This window comes from Melanotaenia boesemani, chromosome 23, assembly GCF_017639745.1.
Source record: "Melanotaenia boesemani isolate fMelBoe1 chromosome 23, fMelBoe1.pri, whole genome shotgun sequence".
NCBI lineage: Eukaryota > Metazoa > Chordata > Actinopteri > Atheriniformes > Melanotaeniidae > Melanotaenia > Melanotaenia boesemani.
In genome coordinates, this window is record NC_055704.1 from 20,631,954 (window position 1) to 20,655,007 (window position 23,054).

At 38.7% G+C, this 23,054-nt stretch overlaps 1 protein-coding gene across 9 annotated transcripts in view; it reads right to left on the reverse strand.

The window, feature by feature from the left end:
* Positions 1-23,054, reverse strand: part of LOC121634478 (ELKS/Rab6-interacting/CAST family member 1-like) — a 142,229-nt gene that overhangs the window by 104,178 nt on the left and 14,997 nt on the right. For all 9 annotated transcript variants that reach the window (XR_006009236.1, XR_006009237.1, XM_041977132.1 and 6 more), the window contains exons 3-8: positions 22,574-22,651; positions 22,189-22,344; positions 5,463-5,719; positions 5,188-5,359; positions 1,696-1,770; positions 460-615 (exon numbers count right to left, since the gene is read on the reverse strand). Coding sequence is in view for 7 of the 9 variants with exons in the window: in XM_041977132.1 (XP_041833066.1) it covers positions 460-615; positions 1,696-1,770; positions 5,188-5,359; positions 5,463-5,719; positions 22,189-22,344; positions 22,574-22,651 (894 nt within the window). In the remaining 2 variants the exon portion in view is untranslated. The remainder of the gene's footprint in view (positions 1-459; positions 616-1,695; positions 1,771-5,187; positions 5,360-5,462; positions 5,720-22,188; positions 22,345-22,573; positions 22,652-23,054) is intronic.

The window sequence follows — 23,054 nt, forward strand, 5'->3', positions numbered from 1 at the left end:
TTTAATAATATCAATAATAATTATATTTATTAGGTTATGGAAAATAATTTGCTGTAAATATCGATGCTCGGCCATCTTTTTCCAGGTCTCAGGTCTTTGCATACCGTGGTGTCTCTCTGCCTTTGGTCTGGTCAGGTCAAGTGACTGACACGTTAAGTTGAGAGTATTCTCTGTAAAAAGCCCTTTGGCTTCTTTAGATTCATGTTTAGGTTTATTTTTCTCTAGGAGCCGTCTAAGAGGAGAAGATATGCTTTATATTGTGAGAGGCTCAAGAGATGGTTGATTGTAACATCTTTAAAAGACAAAATCCTACAACTGTTTCCTCATAACTTATGTAAATTCATTCAATTTAAATATGCAATTATTGCTAAATGAATGTGCTGAAGCACAGAGCCTGAGGAGAAATACTCATTGCGAAGCTAAGATATTTCTGTGGTAATGTTTGTATGAACTGATTACCTTGTTCTTCATGAACTTGGAGTGGGATCTGTAGACCTCCATCTGTTTGATCTCCTCTTCCCTCTCCTCACTGCTCAGAGCACCGTTGGACTTGAGCATCATCACCTCCTCTTCCAGCTCTCTCAAGCCGCGCTCCATAGAGCTGATCTTTGCATCCTGGCAAGAGATGTACATGTAAACATGATACAAGACCAGGTCTGATTCACTTCACCTGGGTCACACATATTATCAATAATGAGATATTTTAACAAGCTAATTTTAGTAGCATATACTGTATATTTATTGTGCCAGTCAACAGTCTCATGGCAGTTGGAAAAAAGCTCTGACAAAACTCCACCGACTGGTTGCTCAGGCTTTGGTAAAATAGGCTAAAAGCAGCAGAAAGCAACTATAACACTAGCTGGGGTGAGTTGGGTCCTTCTATTTTCTTTTGCAAACAGCGTCGCTGGGCCAGGTTCTCAGTAGGTGGTAGTGTGACCCAAATGGTCCTTTCTGCTAACCTCACCAATCTACTTTTTATCTGAGGCACTGCGGCTCTCATGCCACAGAGAGACGTTGCTTGTCCAGTCTGGATGGTCTAAAAGCTGGCTAGGACCGATGGATTTAGATGTGTCCTTTTCAGCCTTCTCAGGAAGTGCAGGGAGGAGGTCAGAATGTTAGTCACATGAACCCCAGAAAATTTCTGTTCTGCACCTCCTCCATCGCTGTATCATTGATTTATAAGGGGGTGTGAGTGGGTCATTTCCTCCTGAAGTCTCCAGCTACCAGTCCCTGGTTGTTTTCAACATTCAGGATCAAGATAAGTGAAGCGATTCACCTCCTCTCTATAGCTCCTCTCATCACTGCTCTGGATAAGGACAAACACTCTGTTGTGCCAGTGCCATGTCTGTGTAAAGTCTTTACGAAGATTTTATACAACCATGTGTCCCTTAATCATGCCCAGGGGATTTTACTATTTACAGACAGACACCAGGCAAGTTGTAAAACATAATAAAAGTCTTAACACAGGGTGAAATCAGTAGTGGATCTAATGTGTAAGTTTTTCACAAGACCAACAACTTCTAAAACATTTAGATAAATATTCTAATTCATATTCTGTGTGTCAGCAGTAATCAATGTAGTTAGCTTATAACTACCTAACCAGACCCATTTTTTAGACATTTCTGGTCTGTGATCTCAACAGGAAATAAAGACATAGCTCTTGAATATTTGGCTGAAATGATCCGACATGTTTACCTTCATTTCGATGACTGTCTGCAGGGCCTTGGTCTTTGTTGACTCTGGAGCTGCTTCGTATCTCCTGTGCAGCTCCTGAGAGACAGACACACCACGGGGGTCAGCAGATGACAAAGATGACGACACAGAGGGATGGAGTGAGGGATGGAGCAAGGGAGGAGAAGGTCGGGGAGAGGAGGCGAGAGCCGCTGATGGAAAGGGGTGGCGTGAGGGCTGGATGGCGGGTGTGGGCTTCGGAGCGGGAACAGGGAAGGATGGAGAGTGCTGGAGGGGAGGATGGTGAGAAGGATGGACTGAAGAGGCAACAACAAAGCAGGGAACGTGGGGGGGACAAGATGAAGGATGGATGGAGTGACGCCTGGGGGGAGGAGATGGGGCAGGGAAGGAGGGAGAGGAAGGGAGGAGGGGATGAGGTGATGGGGAGTAAGGAGAAGAGGGCAGGAAAGGTGGGGACACATGGAAAGGAGGTGGGACAGGGATGGATGGGGAAACAGGAAAGGAGGGAGACGCAGGAAGAAGATGGTTCCCTCTAGAAGCGCCAGCTTTTAGCCTCCTTGGATCGATCCGGCCATCCCACATTGTTGGAACTGCCAGGGATGATGGTGCGTAGGCTGACCCTGTTTCTGCCTTATATGTGAGTAGATGATCAAATCTGACAGTCTGAAGTGATGCTAAGTCAAAGAATTAGCCCACAAATGGGTTTAAATTAAATGTATAATGTTTAAAAGTCAAAATGTTTCATTAAAAAATATATAGTCCAGTCCCTCAAACTTCAAAACATTAAAAAGAAAAGCTGTGGCTTTTCCAAACAAAGCAAACTTTATCTTATCATACAAAATATCACTGCTAGACACAATTTCCTTTCCCTAAAATAAAATTTAAAAATCCTCCAAAGATTTAGAAACCCTGATTTAAAGAGCAAAACTAAACAAATCCTATCTGTCCGATGGCTGTTACAACATCCCAACTCGTGAGTCAAATGAAGTACGAGCCAGAAGGGAGAGAAGGAGGGTCAAGTGAAGTGGTTAATGTAAAGGGACAAAAAGAAAGAAAGGACAGAGGGGAGGAGTGGAAGACAGGGAGCGAATGAAAGGAGATGGGAGGACATAGCAGTGTATGGATCACTGCTTTTCTTTGGAAACTTAGAAGCTAATGAAGACAGCTAATGCAGAAGCCAGGATGCATAAAAAGCCACATCTAAAGGAGACAGTAGGGCTCCATTGCTAGAGGCTCTGAGAGAAATGCACAAACAGTCCGATATTCCCTGAAAAAAAGATTTCTTGTCTTATAACAACGGATAATACAGCAGGTAAAGGCAACACATTTTAGGCAAAACAAAACAAACTGGAATATTTTATTACAACTACTCGATTAAATATAATATCTAAATAATTGAGGGTTTGTAATAAATTAATTAATCTTAACTAAGTCCAACAATAGTTGTCCACAAAAAAGTAAAAAAAAAAAGGATTTTAGTAGACCACTGAAACAAATACAAATATGAACACAATTAATGTAAACTCAAGCTCAGTTAATGACTGGAAAAATATTTTTTTTTAAGTTAAATTCAAAACAGTAGAAAAAGAAATAGAAAAAAATCCATGGCCAAAATTGAACAGACCTAAAGATAAAGTGCCATTTTGGTAGCATATACCATATATTTATTGTGCTAGTCAACAGTCTGATGGCAGTTGGAAAAAGGCTCTGACAAAACTCCACTGACTGGCTCCTCAGAATCTTTATTAGTAGGCATTAATAATATAAAAAGCCAGGGCGGGATCAGCCAGTAGAAACTTTGCATGTTTCCTTTTTAGTCCAGTCTTGGAGCTCTGAATGCAGCTTGAAGCTGGGTGCTGCTGCGTGAGGACCACGGCTATAGTGAGCGCTTCTGGATGGGGGAGGAGCCTGTGACAACTCAGAAACTATACACGCTTTCACGTCAGTCTCTTTATGAATACAGATCATCGTATTAGAAAAGAAAAATATGAAAATATTAAACTCACAGTCACAGTTTAGTTTGGGGCAATGGCTCATTTAAACCAGGCAAGCTGGATGCTGGGTTCAAGCTATGGGCAAAGAAGGGACTTTGCAAAATATCTGATTTATATAAGGAAGATGTTTTCATATCCCAAAAATAAATTGAGTTTGTATAAAGAAACCATTTGGAGACTTCATAAAATGGGAGATATGGCACAACTCCTACAGCTGGAGTATTCAGATTATTTTCGTACTATTGTTTACTTGTCTGTTTTCTATTTCTTTATACTCATCACGTTTGTATTTCTTTATTTTTTTGTTTTTATAATTTTTGGTGCCATCGATCTATGTGATTAGGGGCTGTACTCCTAAAGATTCTCAGCACAAATATTTCCTTCTAGTGGCCGAAATCGAAGAAATTCTTAGAATCATGTTTTCTTAGAATTTCTATTTAAGGTGAAGAGGAGATCCCAGTAAAGACAAAATGTTTTTGAAAGCATGTGGGGCCATTTAATTCACTATATCAAGCACAAAGATTTGGCACATCTGCAGCAGGTATCTGGGACATCATAGCTTTCCCTGTACAGGTCCACAGTCATATGCTGTATTTTGACAACACTAATTGACTCTCATTGACTCAAGTATTGATTTTAAATATACCTTTATGTTTGTTAGTTTGACTGTTTATATGTTTTTAATTTTAAAATATATTCTGTAAAAATGTCAACAAATGCTTTAAGTTTTTTAACGCATTTTCTGCAATTAATTGAATGTAATTAACACGTTAAACTCCCACCACAAATTATAATGCAAAACAGCTAAAACACCCAATCAGTTGGCCACAGAAGTGATATACATTGTTCACCATGTTTATTTCCATAACAGCTATATGAAAATAACTGAGGGAAATTTTAAATATTGCAATGAAAAGGAATTTTGGAACAAAATTGGCTTTATTTCTTTTATAAAGAAAGATATGAGGATAATAAAGGGAACAGTGAAGTTGCTTTCCTTCATATTTGGAGATTCAGCTTGATTTCATCCTGGCTGCTACTGGGATAGTTCTGGGTTATTACATTTAGCTTAGAAGGCTCCTGTATAAAAAGAACTTCTGACCAAGAAATTCACCAAAGCCTTTATGTTGTTCTTTTGTAACATCTGACAACTAGGGGGAGCTGTTGTATTAAAAAAAGACTTCCTTAATAAAAGTGGAGTTAAAACGGCTCAGAGTAAAGTTGGAAAAATAAGAAGACAAAATAGGATCAAGTGCAGATTCCTGTTTATCTGTGTGTGTGTGTGTGTGTGCGTGCGTATATGTGTGTGTATGTGTGTGGATGTTTCTGTGTTGAATTACAGTGAACTGTGGGCCAAGAGTGTTGCTTGCCAAGGGCCTTGCTTGGATATGACATGCTCTGATTTGAAGACATCTGGCTATACAAAGACACACCCCTGTACACATGGGAAAGCTTGCCTGCAAATCTTTCTGCTTCTTTTTAGATAATCACACACACTGACCTCTCTGAGTTGAAGCATCTCCTTGTCTTTTTGCTCCAGCAGGCCTTCCAACTGGTGGATGGTCATCTCTGCATCAGCTAGCCGCCTCGTTCTTTCGTGGTCCTCCTCAGTTGCCCTTGACGACAGACCCTTACTTTGCAACATTTCCAGTAACTTCTTTATTGATTCGTCCCTGGTAGACAAAAAAAGTCATTGCAGTACTTTATAAGTCAGCAACCAGAGGAAGTTTTTGTCATTTTGTAAGTCTCCCACTGCCAGTGGGGAGAATGATTTACCTGGCAGTTAATGTGTGTTTCTGTGTGTCTATCCTCAGCTCCATTTCTTCTACAGTCTTTCTCAGGAGGAAGAGCTCTTTGACCTGTCGCTCATACTCGCCATGGAGACGCAGGAAGTTGTCTTCTGTCATCTCTTGAGGGGGAATGGACTGGTTTCCAAGGCGACCAGACTCTGAATAATCGGATTGGAAGAGCTGGTTGAGATCGCGCTGGATTCTAAGCTCATCTTGCAAAGCTTGGATGGTACACTGGAGATGCTGGGCGGAGAAACAGAGAGAATCAGTTAACAACTCTGAGAATGGAGGGAGGGGGGTTACTGAAGAGATTAATAGAGTGATTTTTACTGTTGCATTGTGCAACCACACAATAAAACATTTGCAAAGGTCTGGCATGGATGTTGATCAAGAATCCTTCTGATATCATAAACTGAGATTTGGGTGATTTCAGAACATGTGCCTCATGCAAAGTGAAAATCAAGGCAAGTTTATTTGTATAGTAGATTTTATGTACAAAACAATTCAATGTTGCTTTAAGTAAAACACTAAAAGCATTACAGCCGGGTGAAGAAGAGTCATTAAAACAAACTTTAAAAGAGATAAAAGAACTTAAAAACAAAGCGTTTAAGTAAAATCAGATAAAATTAAAAAATTAAAAGTTACATTATAACTTTTAACCCTGATTTAAAACTGCTGAGTTTCAGCAGACCTGCAGTTTTCTGGTAGTTTGTTCCACATGTGAGAAGCATTAAAGCTGAATGCTGCCTCTCCAGGTTTAGTTCTGACTCTGGGAAAAGAAAGTAGACCTGACCCTGATGACGAGAGAGATCTGGTACATTCAGGATCTTCTGGAACCCAGAGGATCCTGAATGTATTTTGACCCTAAACCATTCAGTGCTTTGTAAACTTCATTTTCAAGTCAATTCTTTGACAAACAGGAAGCCAGTTCAAAGATCTGAGGGCTGGAGTTCTATGAGCTACTTTCTTGGTCTTAGTGAGGACTCGAGCAGCAGCATTCTGATAAACTAGAGAGTTATAGGTTTTCTTTCAGCATATTTTTTTCTTATGATTTATGTGAAGAGAAGGAACTGGAATTGTTTGTTAAAATATACCTACAATGTCTTAATTTCTTTTAAAGAACTTAAATCTCCAGTGTTAAAACACTTTTTATTGAAGAAATGCAACAGAAAATCCAAAAATAAATTTAACATGGTTGAATTACCTGAAAAAGAGAATTGTGGCCTTTTTGGAGCTTGTCCTTTAAATTCTGTTCAAATTCTTTTTCTTTCAAATAATCTGGTTTAATTAATTAAATCCAGTGATCACTGGTTTTTATCGCATTGAGCCATTTACAGCACACTGCATCAGCATTTCTCTACCTCACACACTTACCGACACACACCTTTCCTCACAGTCCACACCTTCAATACAAACATGATCATGTAAGGGAAGAAATGGTGTTGCCAAAGTAGAGACTATTGCTAGATTTAATCACATTTAGAGCAGAGCTACAACATTCAACATGATATTTCTTATTATTGAGATGTCTGTGCAAAAAAATTGAGCAAACCAGGTAAGGAGAAGGCAAAACGTCCGGTAATGCTTTTAAAGTGACGGTCAGAATTTAAGGACAGTTAGTTTGATTATAGAACTTTCTGAGTGGTATTTTTACATTTAAATATTAATAATATCTAAGAGAACCTGGTACTGTAAGTTAAACATCCCCAACATGGTCAATGTTGAATTATGTCTTAAACCTTTAAAGCCGGACTCGAAGAAATGGAAAGTCAAATTTTTTTATCTGAAGTCTTTATTTGGTCCTTAAAAATTTAAATAAATTAAAAAAATAATAATAATAACAAAATTAATTTTGAATATTTACCATTTGAGATGTATCAAAATGATTGTAGTGCATTATTGTATTGTTGTATCCACCAGGGGGCAGAAGACAAGCATCAGATTGTGCACAACAGAGTTTTGAGCCAAGATTTTACTACAAAGTGATGCAAAAGGTCTCAGAAACTGTATGTTTCAAATATGATACATACAGTATTAAAAGGTTGGATCAATTAGTACACAGACCTTGTGAAGAAATTATTTTTTAGATGTTACAAGTCATGTGAGTTCTAATATGACCAGAACAGATAAATACACTTCATGTTTCGTGTGCGCGACCAGCCATCATAGTTTTTCCTATATCTAGCTCCGGTCCTGAAGGGTCACAAACCTGCAGGTTTTCAGTGTTTCCCTGGTCCCACACACCTGAATCAAATTAATGAGTCATTCTGCAGAACTTGATAGGTTGTTGGATCCATTTAATTTAAGTCAGGTGTGTTGAAGCAGGGAAACACTGAATACCTGCATGACAGTGGCCCTTGAGGACCAACTTTGGACACCACCGTCCTATATGCATAGCTGGAGCACTCATTTGATCACAATCCAAATTATGTACCCCACTCCAGACTTCTTGAAGGACTTTCCAAAGCGCTTCTTTACACATTGGCTGCCCTTTTATTCAGTTCTGTCAAGATGATCTCACATTGCTTCAGTAATGGGGAGATTCATCACTACACAAGACACCTGTTAACAGTTTTCAGTCCAGTTCTTGATACCATTTCCTTTACCCTGTCCTTCCATTGAGATCATTTCTGATGAGGCTTCAGTACTCAGTACATAGTTTAACTAAAGCATTTCTCAGATCTTGTGTGAAGTCTTAGTTGGATTTTTCACCATTTTTTAAGGACAACAACGCTAGATTCTGTTCATTTTTTTTTAGGACTGGTTCCATTTTTTTTCCACTTACTTATCCAATTTTTTGGAGGACAGGCTGCACACCATGCTGGGATATGCCAAGTTTTTAGCTTTGAGCTCTTCCTTGATGCCAAACTGCTATTTTATGCCTGTCAAACTAAGTTATCTTTGGCAAATTTCATAGATACAACTAAAAACATGGGAACAAATTGTGTCTTTGTGACAGACTGTGAGTAACAAAGTGCCTAAAGTTACCATTTAAAACTTGGATCTGTTATATGTGGACACAACACTGGTTTGTCCCTAGAATCAGGTGTTTTTTGTTTGTTCTTCCATTTTAAAAGCTTCAGAAAGCTTGGAAATATATTAACTAAGACCTGGTTAGAAGATTAAAGACATTTGGCTCACTGGAAAACCAAATAAAAAAATTTAGGACTGGATTTAGATTTTTGGAACAGTCCAGTATGTGTTTCATCTTCTCAGATGTGCAGATGTACTGACAGATAAATACTGCAGCCATCATGGCTGAGAAAGACAAGACATGACTCTAGCTCTGAGTCAGACAAGTACAGTTCATTTTGTGTGTGTGTGTGTGTGTGAGAGGAAGAGATGTCCCCAGATTATTAAAATGCGTCATACATAACCTGAACAGCAGCCAGGTCACCACCCAAAGAGTTATGAAGTATTTTTAGACATAAAATAATACAGGTAGCAAAGAGCTGAGAGAGAAGTGCATGCATGATAACAGAAGTAAACAGGAGATAAAAAAGATAAAAAAAAAAGGCTAGCAAAAGAAAGTTAAAATGAAAAAAGAAAAAAACAGAGATTCTATCACTTGCCTGCAGCTATTGTTAATCTGCACTGATGAAGAAAAGAAGGAAATTAAAGGAAAGAGACTGATGAGCGGAGAAGTAAAGAAAAACCATTTCCAGATTTAAAGGTAGGAAAAGGTTAAGGTAAAAGCAGCAGATAGTGAGCACAGATAAACTGTATGCTTGCATAAACAGACACGGAAAGAAAAAAGACAAAAGGTAATGAGATAATACTGCAGCAATTGTCTCTTTTAAAAGCTCTGCTTTATGTTGCAAGACAGCCCAGACACCATCTCTCCGGCTTCGTCCTTCTCAGTCCTTTCACTTCTATGTCGCTACTGACACAAATGAAAGATGAATAACTACCACGTTTATAATCATTATCAGTTCAGCCCTTGTTTTATTATGGTGTGTGAATGTGGGTTGCTTTGCTGACTCATACAAAAGCTCCCACCCCCGCCCCTCACACACACACCACACACACACACCCTCACATGAGCTGATAGCTGACATTTCTAGGACTTCCCTGAAGACTTAGAAGAAGAACGAGGGATGGAAAGCCTCATTTTCTTCACTTTTATATTCTCTTTGCCTGCAATGACTCCTCCCTCATACATGCACGCACAGACCCACCCACGCAACACGAATATGGCATAGCGTCAATGAATTACATTTAAATATTAAGTTAAGTGACTGATTAATCATGCAAGAAGAACAATGCATGCTAGTTTTGTTTGCATTTTTCATTTTCAAAGAAATTGAATGAATGTGTGGCATAAAGGTAATCTGCAAACAAACTCTCAGAAAAAGAATTTCTTTACTTTAACAGCTGATCAATTAAGATTTTTAGACGGCTTGAAAGAAAAACTATTCTTTAGTTGATGCCACAGTTATAAATGCAAGGAAAAAACTTTGATATAAAAAGCAATGTAGTGTGCCGAAAGGGAAAAAACTCCTCATTACTGAACTTTACATACATACAGTGTGATTCATTTCCTTTTTAGTGGGCTGTTTAAGCATTAAAGGAATGCATTCATGTCTGCATGCATTATTGTCACATGCTTAAACATCACATAGCTAACAGTGTGTCAGGGCTACAGAAATAATGTGCACACGAACACAAAGCTTCAGTGGTCTTGCTCACACAAATGCAAATCAGTGAGTTTCCACAAGAAGTCAAGAAAATACAGTATGAGCGCTTACACACAACTTCAAAAGGCTACATATGAAGAATTCAGAACCAGAGCATGCACACACACACACACACACACACACACACACACACACACTCACACACACAGCCGGAATGTAGAGCTGAGAAATGCCAGACCACGAGAGGGAGAGAAGGAGATGGGAGGGACATTTCATAGGAAGCCAGAGAAAAATAACACAAACTGAGTGGGAGATAAGAACGATGCGGGGAGAAAAACAAAAGAGTTAACTGTGTTTGGCTGAAACAGAAGAAGAGGAGAGTGAGATAGGATGTATTCTGTTTTTTCCTTCTCAGTTTCCGCTGAGTCGTCTTTGGCACGGTCAACTTTGACCCTGTCAGACACTTCCTGATTCCACAGGGGACTGAGTCGAGGAAGGGGGTCATTACTCCATTCAAACACAGATACACAAACACACATAATATGAAGTGGACACATTAAAAAGTCATACAATAGCACATAAACATGCATATTGCTTTTCAGTTATTAACAGATTCTTAATGCAGCTTCCTTTCAGGTTTCAGTTTATTTGGGCAAATGAATAGAAAGTCATATGTGGGAATTAAATCTAAAGGGTGGGACGAATCACTTTATGGTTGCATATTTATTTTCACTTATAGGACTCTTTATCACCTGTTTGTTAACACAAATAGCTAATCAGTCAATCACATGGCGGCAACTCAGTGTATTTAGGCATGTAGACATGTTCAAGATGACTTGCAGAAGTTCAAACTGAGCATCAGAATAAGGAAGAAAGTGGATTTTGAACATGGCATGGTTGTTGGTGCCAGACAAGATGGTCGGAGTATTTCAGAAACTGCAGATTTACTGGTAATGGCCGAAAAATGAGAAAATAGACAGTTTTCTGGACCAAAATGTCTTGTTGATGTCAGAGTTCAGAGGAGAATGGGCAGACTGGTTGTGGATGACAGAAAGACACCACTGGTTATAACCAACGTATGCAAAACAGTATCTCTGAACACACAACACCTCCAACCTTGAAGCAGATGGGCTACAGCTACAGAAGACCACACCTCCGGTCAGCTAAGAACAGGAAACTGAGGCTACGATTCACACTGACTCACCAACACTGGACAGTAGAAGATGGAAACGTTGCTGGTCTGATGAGTCTACATTTCAGCTGCTACATTCAGATGGTTCAGTCAGAATTTGGCATAAACAACACGAAAGCATGGATCCATCCTGTCTTGTATCAACAGCTCAGGCTGGTGGTGGTACAATGGTGTGGGGGACATTTTCTTGGCACACTTTGGACCCATTAGTACCACCTGAGCATCATTTGAATGCCACATCCTACCTGAGTATTGTTGCTGAACATGTGCATCACCTTATGACCACAGTGGCTACTTCCAAAAGGACAATGCACCATGTCACAAAGCTCAACTGATTTCTTGAACATGACAATGAGTTCACCGGACTCCAATGGCCCCCAAGCCTCCAAATCCAGCAGAGCAGCTTTGGGATGTGGTGGAACGGGAGATTCTCATCATGGATGTGTGGCCGACTAATTACAGTGATTGTGTGATGCTGTCATGTCAAAATGGAGCAAATTCTCTGAGGAAGGTTTCCAACACCTTGTTGTATTTATGCTACAAACAATTAATGCAGTTCAGTTTTTAAAGAGAAAGGGGGTCCATGCATTGGCCACCATAGTCCTCCAAAATAGGATCTTATGTATACATCAGACTTTAAAAGAGCAGAGCATGCAAGTTGGGCCAAGAATCTCACAAAACTACAAGCATTTTCCTGTTGGAACAAAAATTGTTTACAAGTTGTGACACTTCCCAAAGGGGGTAGCACAACTGTTTTTCTTTGTGGGTTATTTTTAGGCAGTACATAAAAATAAAATCAATCTTGGGTTGTTTTTATCTTTATGCCTGTTAGAAAATGTGTTTTCTCGTGATTGCGTCACTGCAGTGTAAGATAAATTGTGACTGAGGTTTAAAAGATAAAAATTTCAGTACCTGAAGAAAAAAATATATATATTTAATACAAAATGTGAAAATATGCTGTTTAAATGAATAAAGATGCAACCAAGTGATTCGTATTCAAAGGAAAACAACAGAAAAGACTAAATCAGTTTGTGAATATAGAGAAAATTTTCCATTTGCTCGCCATCCCTCCCTCCGGTCACTGCTCATCTGTCGTTCGATATTAACCATCCTTTCGTTATTACTCCTCCGTCTCATCCCTTGCTTTTCTTTTTTTTTTTTGCTCTTGCTGGGTGAGTCATGCTTACCCCCACTTCACAAACAGACACACTGTGACAGAGAAACGCATGCACACACACTTAGATGGATGCAAAAACAAGCAAAGTGCACGATAATGCCCACACGTGGAGATACACACATGTGGTGTTAAAGTGGTCATGCTGTGTGTGTGTGTGTGTGTGTGATGGCTGTAAGGAGTTTGATAGAATCGCCCACTCAGGAATTAGACAACAGGCAGATTAACACACGCTCTTGTCATTCTCTGAGGATAAAGGTGGAGGATGAAGAACAAAACGAAGAGGAGGAAATAAAATTTGAAAAAGCTGAGTGGCTTGAAGGAACACAAGGGAATGCCTCCTTTTACAGGAGAATGTGAGGAAGATCAAAATGAAGAGGACAAAAATAAGTATGGATAAAGAGAGGAAGGGTGAAAAAAGAGAAGATGAAAATAAAACATACAAGAAAGAAAAGCAGTAATTTTTAGGAGACACAAATGAGCAGATGCATACATCCATAGAAAAGCTGCAGAAGAGGGGGAGTGACTGCCCTGTAATTCTGTTCATTCCCCAACAACTCGACCCAGACTCACTCCTTATAAGGAAAGACGTGGCTACCGCAGGGACACCCGCGTACATAGAGAGAGAAAGTGGACAGAGTGAGAGGGTAAAACTTGCAAAATCACAGCCTTGTGTAAAAGGGGAGAAAACTGACATTCCTCTCAGCTTCACATGGCTCTCGTCTCCGTTCCTTTCCTCTATCAAAAAAAACTTTGTGTCTGAGGGAGGGAGAGCTGTGTCACCGTCACTGCATTTGAGTTAAAGTTTTATAAGTCTCTCGAGCATGGAAGTCTGTTCCCATTTGCTCTCCTTTCGGTGAAATTATCTCCGTGTGTGTCCTGCTGGCTGTTTCTAATCCATACTGCCACCCTCCCCTCTGTCCATCTGCTTTTGTTGTCCCCTGCTATCACTCCCTGTATTTACTTTATTCCCCTTTTCTCTCCCTCACCTCCGTCTTCATCCTGGCTGAGTAAACACACAGGTTTGAGGACCATCTGTTACTGATGAGCAGTCATGTGTGATAAACACACACACACAAACACACACAGACATACAAAACACTCCTGACACACAGAGATGCACTCGCTAGCACTCGGAAATGATAGCAGCGATAAATAAATCATTGTTTTTATCTTTCTGCCGACTTCAGAAGGTAGACACAAACCGGAGAATGTACTCACAAAAGGTGCTAGGCAAAAAATAAAAAAAACAAAAAAAAAACAACACACACACACACACACACACACAGACTCAAACAGGAGAGAAATAATGAGTCATAGTTCCACAAGCAGAGGATGGAAAGAGGCACAGACAGCAGGGAACAGAAGGAGGGAGGCAAGACAGAGATATGATTGTTTATGTACTTTGTAGAAAAAAAAGATGACTTTTTAAAACTTTGCTGAGCCTGCTTGCTGCCTTCTCTGGGAGTCTGTGTAAAATTCACACTGACAAACAAATACACTAAAATCAAGCATCAGTTCTCCCCCTGTTGGCTGGGTTTAAAGAAATATTCACACAGACAAGATCTTATTTCCTTACTTTTACTACCACTTCTGTCATAAATAAAGCTTCATAAGCCTCTTATGAAGCTAATTACTAGAACAAAATAGATATGCAAGAAACACAATAATACAATCCAACCCCAAAACATGTTAAAAGTGATTTGGATCAGGAAGCAAATTGTTACCCAACCGTCTGGCATGCATTGAAATTGTTTAACAAGTTTCCTTTTGAGGTCCCAAACCATAACAAAGGACTGCAATAAAATGATATTTATACTTTTATATATTATACTGCAAAGATGCCAGTGCAGTGCTGACGGCAGCAGCTTCATAAGATTAATGTTGACTCTGTGCACCTGTATTCATTTCAGAATATAAAATTACAGTCTGAGCTGTCGCTGTGGATTTATTCAGGAGGTTTATGGCTCAAAGGTAAAAACTCTTCCCAAATTTATCAGTGTGAACACTGCCACACCTAAAGTTCTAGCTGGTATTATCACAGTTATTGAGAAGAGCCCCTTTTAACTATTAAAAGAGCAAAAACAATGATCATCTGAGGATTTAAGTGCCTGCCAATGGACGTGGACTGGGACTGCATCATACAGATGGCATCAGATACCATTAAATTGGGGAGGATGAAGAAGAGTCTGCTGATCACAAGGTTGGTTGGTTTGATCCCGTGGCTCCAATGTATCCATGTATGACAGGTAAGAAGCTGTAAAATTTTATGTAGACTGTTCAGCCTAAAAGCATTTTAGGTCCATTTACCATTTAATATTTGGTTTCTGTGAGGTTTGGAGACCTGAAAACCTGAGACTCTTTATTGTGTGTTTTTGTGTCCTTCCTGAGCAGTGTTTGCAGGACCCACTGCTGACCTTCTCGGGGGATCAGCTACTGTAGAAAAGTATTGTTGCTCTATGGAGAGGTGGAGGTGTATCCTGTCCACAAAAATGTGTAAGTGAGGGAGAAATGCGAAAGTAGCATCCATGTGAAGGCCAGATGCAGGTTCTCCTCGCAGGACAGTGGATTCTAACAGAATGTCACTGGTTTTAATATTATAGCTAAAAAGCGTATTATCTAGTTAACTAGACTATGTTGTGAGCAGTGTACTGTGAACCTTTAAATTAATAATAAAAAGTTAATAAACAATAAGGGCTCGTATCCATAAGTAAACACTTGGAAGTAAGTATAATATTACTGATGACAGAAATGTCAAAGCTCAGCAATGGAGAAAAAAAAATTGTATTTGAGTGGGAAGAAAAAAAGGCTGAAACTATAAGGATGTGCTCACTTTTAATAAAGAGATTTGCACTTCACATAAACTTCTGACATATTTATTACCCTTTAAATCATCTGAAAATGTGTTTTTATGTCCCACATGTCTCTGATTAAGTGATACTGCAATACTGAAATGTTATCATAACCAATAAAACTAAGAACCAAAATAAAAAAACATGTTCAGTGAGACAGGAGATCATGAACTCTGTGACTTATTAAAAGCAAGACATCGCAGATCAAGGCGATGAAGCGCTGCAGCCAAGTTAGACAGAATGCAAAAAATCTTGCAGTGTTTCATGTTCAGCTTTTTGCCTATGACTCGCTCCACCCCACAATGCTTCTGTGAGACTTACATCTAATGTTCAGTTTATAACAAGAAAGCTCAGCTGTAATATTGATCTAAAAGTCAATGAATAAGAGTTCAGATTAAATGTCTCTGAGACTTTCACATTTAATCCAAAAAATGTGATGACTGAAGTAAATGGCTTAGATAAAAGGAAATCAGCATTTCCTTTATTCCACCATCTACTCTTCCCTTCTTCTCAGTGTATTACTTCTTTTAATTCACCCTCTTCTCTCCCATCACATCAACATCCCTCAATCTTTCTGTTACTCAACATTTTATCTGCCTCTTCAGCTCAGCTTGTCTGCATCATCAGTTCATCTCTCCTCCCTCCTCTTGGCACTTCTCCCCAGCTTTCCAGCTTGATCCATCATCCGCTCTGCTGATTTACTCCCTCTTCCACTCAACATTTTACCCATCTTTACATTTCAATCTATCTACCTGATCCATTATTCACTAGTAGCCTCTGTTTTTTTTTTCCAGGACTCTGCCAGCTGGCAGAGAAACTCTAGTTGGCACCATTTTTCTTTTCTGTACAATAAATAGAAATTTAACACAGGAAGCCATTTGGCAACATAAATTTCTCTTGGACTTGAACTCCTTTAAATCTAAGCAGAAAACCTCAAAGCCAGCATAGAGTAATGAAATTAAATAACAAGATGCTCAACTGAAATGTCGATTTAATAACATTAAGTGCTGTGCAGCGTTTATACGTCTTTACTCGGTCAGCAAAGAAGCTGATCTAATGTGCTTTTACTGTTCCTGTCAGCTGTTTGAGCTTGTTCTGAGTATTTGTCTTTAGATGTGATTATGTAAACTCATAAAAGCACTCTAAAATATAATATCAGTGCACACTTATACTGCATTCATGTTCAGTTATTTCTAAACTTTCTCTTCATTCTTACGGGTGATAAAACAAAGTTTACCTGAGTCAGCAGATGAAAGTAGAGCTAAGCATGTTTCCAGAGACTGAGATGGCTTTTTCTGTTTTGGGCATGCCTGGTTTAATATATCTTGACTGCATTTTGGCAAACTTTTATTTTTATGAATTTTGAAATAGTTTTGTTTTAGCCTAGAAACACCAGAAAAAAACATCAGTTTTCCTAAAATTGCGTGTGTGCTCACCCATAAAATGTTCAATTTACATTTCCATACTTCCAGCATCACCATCATTCATGTTTCATATTGGAATATACCAATCAGAGGCAGCCTGCATCGGGGGAGGCGGGGCTTAATAGAAAGAGTCTCATTCTGCTTGTTTCTGGCAGAGGCTGATCTTAGGTTCTGCAAAGTGGATCGATTTAAAAAAAATAAAGGTGTTTGTGAAAAATGCTTGACTGATTCCTGCCCTCGTGGACTCGCATTAAAATAAATTAGCCTGAAAAGAGCACAATAGAGCCACATTAAAGACACTTTGGGCTAGGGCTGAACAATATATGGAGATTTTCAAATATATATAAATATAATTATAAATATATCGGAGACTTTTCACACATGATATTGATTGAGAGAATTTATTTATATCAATAGACTGTTTTAAGTTATAATTAAGGTTTCTTTTTGCATTTTGCACAACTGTATTTTTTTTATGTCATTGAAAAGTATTTTTCTTTATTTTTGTCTTAAGGGCATTTAATTTAATGAACAGCTACTTTAATTTCAGACAACTATTTTATTGCACATGTGCTGCTGATCCCTAATAAAAGTGCATTTATCTCAATGCTGTAAATTAGAACTGTCTCTTTAGTTACTTCACAAAATATATATATATATCACGATATATATTGTATATCGTGATTCAGATAAAAAATATTGATATCTGAAATTTGGTTCATATAGCCCAGCCCTATTTTAGGCAATTAAAGAAAGTCTAAATAAAATATAATCTAAAATCTAATAAAAAAACAGACTCTGAATAAGACTTATGTTGCTATGGAAGGGAAAGTTTACTTCCCTTTTTAGACTGGCAGACACAAACATACACAAACACAGGCCCATTTCCCACCAGCACCTTGACTATTAAGTTAAATAATTGAAGAGAATGAAAACAATGCAGCACAGAAACTACAACAGCCAATGGCAACTGTGCCACTTTCAAACACACCCCCCCCCCCCCCCCCCCCCCCCCCCCCACACACACAGCTTCTAATAAACTCTGCCAATTACCTTCCTTTTCCATAAAACTCATATATTGTTTCATTCTAACAAATGCATTCGATAAAAATAGGCATCCTATGCCAGAAATGTTTCTGCATATCTGTATACATATCTCTGCACCCATGTGTGCACAACACACACACTTGTGTATATAAAACATGACACATACATATGCCTGCCAACAAAGACAAAGATCCCCTCCTGGTAACATCTCTCTAAACGCACCAAACACAAACATATAAAACAATGAAACATGCAAAAATAAACTCAAATACACATTTTCTATAAAATATGAAGTCCACCTGAAATAGATGAGATGGTTAAATAAAATTAAGAATGCACACAACCCCCATAAACATACAGTATACACAGAGTGGTCCTCCTCTAAGTGTGTCTCACACACATTCACACTCACTCTGCTGCTGACGTCACGTGGCTCGCCTGGAGTACAGTAGATGATGGATTGAATCCAGCAGTGGTAGATACGGACAGACAGAGTGCTTTTTGTTCAGCCGGTTTGATTTAGTGCAGAAAACAGTTCAAGAAGCAAGCACTCTGAGAGCAAAACTCCTCGTTATTGTTGGGAGGGTGAGGTGTCAAATGCAAGCTAAAACGTAGATGTCATGGTTACAATTAATCATTATGCCTGCTTGCCTCCGGTTTGGAGTTATTTATTAAATAGAAACTGGAGCAGTGTGAGAGAAAGTCTTAGAAAATAAACTAATAAAAAGAGGGGAAGGATGAACATAGAGCGTAGAAAGTGAGGCTTTCCTTGAGCGTTCCAAACATTCCTTTAACTTTTATTTTTTTCAGGTTTTCCTCCTTTCTGCACCAAATATTCCTCCTACCTACTGAGATCACAGAGGTGGAACAAATCGGGTGAACACTTTCACACACTTGCTCAAGACAAATGAAAAAAAGCAAGACTGGAAGTGTCAGGAAACAGACACGATGAAAACGAGTGGGCATCTGTATACAGATCAGTAGATTTTGTTGGACTAGTGCGTGTCCGCTCTATTGAAGAGAGTTCTGGAGCAAAGCGGCTCCACAGGCCCAGATGGAGAATGAAAAGAGGAAGATAAGGAGGAAGAGGGGTGGGGTGACAGAGAAGAAGTCCGGTGGTGGCGGGGATGTGGTGAGAAAATAAAAGAAAGAGACCAGCAAGAACGAGACAAAGAGTGCTATAACGAGTAAAAGGTGTGATAAGTGACTACCACTTGCAGTGCAGGAGGTGAGGCTGATTTAAAGCTTGAAAAGGGTGTAAACAAAACTGTCTCCCATCTAATATGACTGAGAGCATCCATGTTTGTCACTGCTTTCCTCCCCTTAAAGAAAAACCATCCACCTTCCTCTGTGCTGCTAGTTTCAAACAGCCAATAATTTAAGATCTTTGCTTCATTCAGTGAAAACGGAGCTCATCATATAATTAAGAAACATGGTTAACAATGACGTGAAAACAAAAATGACAGAGAGAGGTACTGAATTAAAGTTGATGTATCACACAAAACTACAACAAACTAACATCAGCACCTCAGACAGAGTGAAGAAAAGTAGAAAGAATGCATGACTAGTAAAGAGATGGCTGAACAAAACCAGACACCACCAGTCAGCTGAAGCTGAAATATAATTAATGAGATTATGTCACTTCCTACTTAAATGCACCTACTGATTTAGTCCCCCCCCCCAAAAAAATCTCTTATTTTATTTTTAGGTTCTTATTTTTACTCTATATTTTATTTGATTTTACTTGTGAGAAAATAAGACTGCAGTAAATAATTCTGTGTTTCCAGTTCAGCAAGATGAATCATGATCCCATTTGTTTATTATATCGTAATCACATATCCCAATACTGATTTTAATAACTGGAATATCACTTTTCCCAAAAACGTGCAGCCCTGAATTCAAATCAAAAACATTTGAGTAGACGTCAGTATTTATATATGTATTTAACTCTTCCTCCGGGATTAGTTTGTGGATAGCGTCTTTTAAACCTTCTTTTACATATGTATAATGTAGCTAATGCTAATACCATTAGAAAAAAAATGACAGCATAGTTAATTTTGTTTAAATAATTTAACTGAAAGGTGCATTTTCTCTTAGACAATAGATGTAAAGCAAACCGACAGACGTGCAGTGGAACACATCACATCATCTGAATGTTGATTTTAAGATCAATAGATTAATACCACATAAAATACATTTAAAGTCTTTTAAAAAGTTTTTACAATTAGGACATAATCTATAAAACCCTTACATTAGACATGCCTAATGGGGTCTACCTTCAGCTTTCACATGACTGCATGTTTATTATCAGACTACAGAACTATAAACATATAAGTGTGACAATATTATACATCACTATATATAATTAACTGGCTCTTTTATCTATAAACATGGGATTAAAAATGCTGTTTGCTTCTTCTTGTTAGTTTACAGAGATGCACTGAAATCAGAAAGGGAAAAATGCAAAGGAGTGCAGAAAGAGGCGGAAAAGATAAGCAGAAGCTGGTGGAAGAGATATGAAGAAAGGGAGTCGAGTATGAAGTAGGAGGTGAGGATGAAGGAAAAGAGGAAGGACAGAGGGTGGAAAAGCATTCCTCTGTGGGGGTGTGAGTCAGTGTATGTGGGCGTGTCTGGATGCACATATCTTAAAATTACCAGAATGTAACTTCATTCCACTTCTAACACTAAGACAATGTCAATGTCAGGAACCAAAGAGCCTGAGGTGAACAGGAAAAAAATTAAATGGATCAAGAGGAACAAAAGAGAAAACATTTCCCAACATCAGAGATCAGAAAATATTCTTACATGTTGTAACACGAGATCACTAATGGTTACATCACACACACACACAGAAAAGTGAGAGTAAGTGTCAAAGCCACGAGGGTCTGGCAGCAGGTCAGCTGCTTGACAGATTAACCAACGTATCATTTGTTCCTTTGTTCATCTAATCAACTCTCACTCAAGTACGGCTGCACATCTGCAGGAACATGCATACTGTATTCTTTCCCACACACATCAAACGTATGGAAAACTCACTCTGCCTGATTTTTATATCTGGTTTCACAACCTGGAGTCCGTTCCCACATTTGATTCCATACTGAATTAACTTTTTTTTTAGGAGCAACTTAAAATAAAACGATGAGCTTCTACAGGCAAGTGTATCTGACAGACCAAAATTTAAATGCAGTTTCTTTGAAATTAAAAATAAAGGGAGAATTCTCTTCTCATTTCACTATGATGATGTGGGACAAAAGACACTGAAAGGCCAGGAGTGTGTATGTGTGCATGTCATCTCTTGTATAATGTTTCAGCCTGCTGCCAGACTAACTGAGTCTCTCCATCATCCAGATGGCTGCAGCACCAACAGACAGCTGGGGGTCCCCGACCAGGCAGCCTGCTTATCTGTGAGTCTTACAGCAGTGAGATGAATCCACCACAAATGTCCATTAAACTCCTTTATTCCATGTAGTTTACAGACAGAACTGAATACAACTACTATCTCATACGTCTGTACTGCCTATAGCAATAGCTAAAAGCTAACAGTGTCTCAGCTAAACATGGATTCCTCAGTTTAGGAAAATCCAGGTACTGGAGAAGCTCCAGAGATGTTGAAATCAACCCAAGCCCTAACAGGAAATTACAGTTTACACAATGATGCTTCAGTTTCTATAAACCTACTAAACATCAATTAACTGTTCTTGAGGAACAAATTTGCATGTCATAATACCAAAAAAAAACTAAAGCTGTACGTCATGGATTTACGAAAAAGCTGCAAGGGGAGATATATTTCAAAGTTTTTCTGCACATTAGAAAAGATCACAGCGCAGCATGTATGACTCCAAAGATAGGTGGTTATTTTCCTTTGAGGTAAACATCAACTTGCTGGCAGTCAAACAACCAATTTCTGCACAAAATCTGTGTAAAATAAGATGGAACTCCCTTAAAGGTGTTTGCTGAACACTTCAGTGAGGGAACTACAAAGATTTTTTTGAAGGACACCACCAGCACAAGCCTTCAGTGTCCATGTTATTATGTATTTCATCAGGGGAAACAAAGGCTGATTTATGACTTCATTTAGTGGCAGGAAAACACTTTAACTGCACTTTACCATGTTTTACCGAAAATGAAAGCTTGTTAAAAAAAGTATTCTCATGGCAGGACCGTAATTTGGCCACAACATTGCAGCTGCAACTCAGCTGACACTGGTTCACTTTTGAAAAGAATGAAGCCCTCACATCACAATAAAAAAAACTTTATTCAGTGAAGTGTCCCTCGTGAGTGTGCTCATCTAAACGTGTTCATGCATAGCACTTCTGTAAGCATCTACAGCAATGTTTTTTTAAATCTCCCAAAAATCTTTGGTCCATTCAGGCATAATTTTCCTACCTGTGTTTCCTCCTGCACCACTCTGTACTGTTCCTTCCAGACGGCCATCTTTGTGGCTTCATCCTTCCTGAGAGCTCTCTCTTTCTTCAGCTCAGGACTCCAAAACGTCTTAATGGAGTTCATAGACGAGCCTAACTTCGACTCTTTAGCCTCCAGCTATAAAGAAACCAACATAAAACATTACTACTTTATTCTACTAAATGCATATTTGTTTACAATTAAATTAAATAAACTGGCCTTCGGCTTTTTAGTTCATAGCTTTAATCTTTGTTTGAAATTCAAAGCTAAGAATTTCTTGGAATTAAACAGCAAGAGGAGACACAATTTGTTGTAAAATAAATACATTTATCATTACAGATCTATATGTGTGTGTATGATTCCTTACCTCTCTGCGCAGCAGCTCATTTTCTCTGAGTACTTCTCTTAACTGTGTCTGAAGGTCTGACATAGCACCGTCTCTCACCTGGTAAAACAAAAACATCATTAGAAATTTTAAGACAGCAATATCATGACTGTGTTTTACAGCAATGACATTTTACCAATCTACAACGGTCACAATTTGAGGATAGTTCATGGATCCCACGTCTTAATATAGCAGCTGATCTCACCACTGGCTCTCATCAGCTGATCAGTCAGCTGATTTTCTTCTAAATATTTAAAAGGCAAATTTTACACAGTGAGTTATTCTTTCACCTGCCTTACTTTGCTCTGCATCCTTCATCCACTTCAGCTCCTCCTTGTAATTCATTCTCTGACTGAATCAATATAAATTTGGTCATTGATGCTACTCTCAGATACACCATGTTTGTACATGAAGGGGCACAGTATAGAGCCACAAGACTAAATATAAGCTAGTATAGCTAGTA